This window comes from Octopus bimaculoides, chromosome 18 (genome assembly GCF_001194135.2).
Source record: "Octopus bimaculoides isolate UCB-OBI-ISO-001 chromosome 18, ASM119413v2, whole genome shotgun sequence".
NCBI classification, from domain to species: Eukaryota; Metazoa; Mollusca; class Cephalopoda; order Octopoda; family Octopodidae; genus Octopus; species Octopus bimaculoides.
This window is the reverse complement of record NC_068998.1, coordinates 19,428,651-19,433,422: the sequence shown is the minus strand read 5'-3', so window position 1 is coordinate 19,433,422 and position 4,772 is coordinate 19,428,651. Positions and strand designations below refer to the sequence as shown.

Sequence of the window (4,772 nt, the reverse complement as noted above, 5' to 3'; positions counted from 1 at the left end):
TTCAAGAACTTTAAAGTTGAATTATATAAAAAAATTAATTTTTTTCCTGCTTTTTCAATTCAAATAAAAATGAAAAAATTCTTGGCTATAGCTCTATAAAGTAACTGTGTATTGTGTAATAATTTAGTTTGATTGTCGATCTGTTTGTATGTTTTCTTGTTATTGAAAACGTTTTAGTCAAAAGCTTGGACAGTTTCTTTGGTGTTAGTTTTATTTCCATTTTTGTTGACCCTCCCTTTACCTAATAGTTCGTGGAAGTAAGAAGATTTGTTTCAGTGTGTAAAGAACATTGTATCTCATTTCACATTGTGTTGGATGAGAGCACAATTACTGACCAAAAGAATTGAGTTTTTAATTTTTGTTTCAGGTTGGCTGATATGTAACCAGTCGATCAACTCATTTACTTGGATTATTTTTTCTTTGATTTATTGTTCAAGTTGTCATTAATGTAATAACTCATCACTATGTTTATTTTATTTTATTTTATTTTCTGTTATTTCACTTTATTTCTAAATCACTCCTAACTGTGTACCTAGGTACACAAGGAAAAAGAAGGAAAAGGTTGGGATAAAGGGGACGAGAAAGAGAAAAAAGAGAAGGACAAAAAAAATCCCAAAGTGAAGGAGTGGCGCCAACATGGTAAAGTAAGTGCCAGTTTGATGATGTTGTTCCTAGACTGCTGACCTTTGGTTGATACAGCAACTGAGTATTGTTCCCTTGTTCGCTAACTCACAATTTGTTTCATTCTGTTATACTGATCACTGCCAATTCTGATGTCAGCAGCATTGAGATTGATTGGTTTTAGCTCTAAGCAATGAGGTGTATCAGCAAAGTTTTGTATGGGCTCTAAACAATCATATCTTCAAACTAAATATCTAGCTAAATCTGAGAAGTCACTGTCTAAATACAATTTGTAATTCTGGAATATGTTGATGAAAATATTTCCTATAATCAATGTTTTGTTTTTGCTTTGTATTTTTTTAAAACTATATAGTAGTTTTTAAAACACTTAGATACTGATAATAAGAATATTGGACCGCATCCAAATGAAGCATAGCATAGAATGATTGCTGAAAGAGTTGCAGATTTTGTAATCCTTAGTCTAGGTATGAGTTGATACAAACTTTTGGAGAATTAGATATTATATTTGACTGGAAATTCAACTGCCCTAATGATTGGAAGTATGACTTCATAATAGAGGATGGAGGGATTTTTGTCCTACAAAGGAATGGAGATTACAAACAGAATTATTAGTGTGGTAAACTCTTTACACACTTTTGTAAAACAAAAACAAAATTACCTTCACTTTCTTTAAATATCTTTCTAATTTGTCACAATTTGTTTTCCAACAATTTTTTTTTCTTAACTGCCTTAACCAAATCCTTGAGGAAACTATTCCTTTATTCTTTCAAACAAATGGAGAGATTTGAGTACTTAATGAATAGCAAGACATAAGTTCACTGCCAACAAAACTACTGTAGTCTCTCCATGTTTCCAAAATTTATCTACATAAATTAGAACGTGTTATAGAATATTTATCCTGTCATTAGTTTAGAAAGAGATATATTGTTGATCAGACTGAACTTATTTCTTAAGAAATTCTTATTGATTATTCTACTTGATAGATATATCTTCCACCACTTCTAATCTATCATGTATACATGTCCATAAAAGTATATTGAATTGAAAATAGCAATGATTATCAATCTGTTCAATACAAATGGAACCACTCTTCTTTTTATAGTAATCTGCTATTTGTTAAAGTTTAAAGAGTAACTATTATTTCTATGAAGTGAAAAACATTGTAGTTATTCATAATTGTGTTATCTATAACTCTCATACTAAATAATGGTTTCGAATTTTGGTGTAAGGCCAGCAATTTTAGGGGGAAGAGGTTAGTTGATTACATCAACCCCAGTATTTAACTGGTACTTTATCTTATTGACTCTGGAGGGATGAAAGGCAAAGTCAACCTCAGTGGAATTTAAATTCAAAACATGAAAAGCCAGAAGAAATGCTACTAAGCATTTTGTCTGACACATTAACAATTCTTCCAGCTCACTGCTTTTCTCATAAGAAAAACAATAACAGCAGAATCCAAACTGTGTACATCATTTAAGTCAAGGCCAATGTGGTAACTTGGGCTTTTGATATGATACCCCTCCTGTTATAGCCAATGTCTTTCCTCAGTGTGTCCACATATATTATCTACCAAGCACATGTAGCATTACTATGTATAAACTTCCAGAGGATAAACCTTGAAGCAATGACATCATGGTGGCATAATCTGTGGACAGTGAGCCTCAGTCATTCCTTTGTCAAATCTTTGTGGTTACCTATGGTAGACCAGCACAAAGGTCAACATTGGTCATGTTTCTCATCCATGAGATAGATGCCCAGAGCCATATGATGCAGGATTCTGGTGTAGCACTCATCCAGCAAGTTCTCCTTAGCAATGTCAATTTTTAAACTTAGTTTTATAAATATGAACTGAAGAAAATTAACACACAAAGCTAATCAGGTTTTATATATAAAGCAGACTAACTTCAAGTTAACAAAGTAACTTTGATGAAAATTGCAGCCCAACACCCAGAATATCTTTTATCTAAAAAGAAAGATTTATGTTGGTTTTATTTCATAAAAAAGTTCTGTTTTATTATCTTTCCTTGACAAATAAAAAATTAAACAATGCTTGCTTTAGAATGTAGGAAAGAAAATTTTAACTTGAATTTAATTACATACTTTTAGTGATTGAAGTTCATTTGACTGTAGAAAGTATCTATTTGATCTACATTAACAATGCTTGCTTTAGAATATAGGAAAGAAAATTTTAACTTGAATTTAAAAACATGTTTTTAGTCATTGAGGTTTCTCAGATTCTAGAAAGTATATATCTTACCCTCATTAACTACCAATTGTCTGGCTGATTTGCTGTTATGTTCTTGCTGACTTATTCTGTTATTTCTGCATGACCTCTTTCTTATGTGTCTTTCTATGTGAATTGCTTTTAATGTGAAGAATCTAATTATACAACTATGAGCATATCCAACTGCTTTGACCACTCCTGTTGATCTATTGTACCTTAACTGTACAGAACCAATGGAGCATGAGAATCTATAGTATATCTCCCAAATCCTATAATTACAAATTTTCCAACTAAAATATTCTGGTTTTGATCAAAGGGTATTAATCAGAGCAGCATTACTCAATGTTTGTGTTTATTTATCTTTTATCTTTTGTTTTTCCTTATTTCAGTCATTCAACTGAGTTCATGCTGAGGCATTGCCTTGAAGGGCTTTGTCATATAAATTGACCCCAGTACCTATTTTAATATCTGCAACTTTGTCTATTTGTCTCTTTTACCGAACCATTAAGTTATGGGGATATAAACAAACCAACTCTGGTTGTCAAGCAGTCAGGTGGACAATCACAGATACACACACACACACACACATGTATGATGGGCTTCCACAGTTTCCATCTACCAAATTTTCTCACAAGGCATTGGTTGATCTGGGGCTGCAGTACAAGACACTTGCCCAAGGTACCATGCAGTGGGACTGAACCTGAAACTATGTGGTTGCAAAGTGAGCTTCTTGACCACTCTGTCATTTCTATGCCCATTTTCCTATACATTTTCATTAATACTTTAGGCTTAGAGGTTAAGTGAAACTACAGGTTAGAAAGCTTCCATAATTCAAATCTAATAATAAATATAACAGTAAGTTTAACCTTTTAGCATTTTCATTACTCTATCAAGTGTAATGCTTATTTATCCACTTTGTTTTGAATTAATCACACATGATCTCATAGCTTCAAGATTTCAATGATGTAATTGTTTATTTTTAGAATGGTAATGTAGGGTAAGTGTGAAAGGCTGAATCTGGCCAGTTTGCACGTAAAATAGGTAGAATATTTGGGCCTGATATGGCTAGTTTAAATACTAAAATGTTAAAGTATCAGAATAGAAAACATTGGATTATATTAGTGTTCTGTTAAGTTTCTCTTTCAAGTAAGAAATGTATATCTAGCCTCACTTATAAAATCTTTTTATTTCTTTATTGATAATAGACAATTGTTTTATTTATTCCTTATGATACCAGAGATTTCTTGCAAAGATTTTTAATTAAATATTTTGTAAGAGTGGATGTTATTAGTTTAGTCTGGAAGAATGGGCTGTATCTATGGCTTTCAGCTGTTCTCTGAAACTGGTGAGATCAATACAGTTAACATTCCTTTTGAACAGTTGTAAGTTAATGGCTTTGGGAATTATAGAGAGTTGAGGGGTTTTCTTGAGGAGAGTAAAAGACTGGGCATAATGGTTAATGAGGGGACGACTGGGGAGAAGAACATTATGGCTGATAGGAATTGTACACAATTTTTGTGATAATTTTAATTATCATCATTGTTTTAACATCTGCTTTTTCCATGCTTGTACAGGTTGGACGGGGTTTATTGAGGCAGATTTTCTATGGCCAAATGCCCTTCTTGTTACTAACCCATGTCTATTTCTAAGCAAGATAATATTTCCCCCATGGTCAGTCATGTTTTTGCAGAATATTGGAAATGAAGGACTTTCATTTACAACAATCACACAGTGCCAAAACAGGGAGAGAGAGAGAGAGAGACACACACACACACACACACACACACACACACACACACACACACACACACACACACACACGCACGACAGGTTTCTTTCAGTCTTCATCTACCAAGTTGACTCACATGGCTTTGGTTGGCCTTGATGCTACACAACAGGACTGAAC

General features: G+C 32.9%; 1 protein-coding gene across 1 annotated transcript in view; it reads left to right on the top strand.

The window, feature by feature from the left end:
- The window catches only part of LOC106874512 (intermembrane lipid transfer protein VPS13A), a 264,016-nt gene that overhangs the window by 207,123 nt on the left and 52,121 nt on the right, over nt 1–4,772 (top strand). The window contains exon 59 of the mRNA XM_052974544.1: nt 537–644. Coding sequence (XP_052830504.1) covers nt 537–644 — 108 coding nt within the window. The remainder of the gene's footprint in view (nt 1–536; nt 645–4,772) is intronic.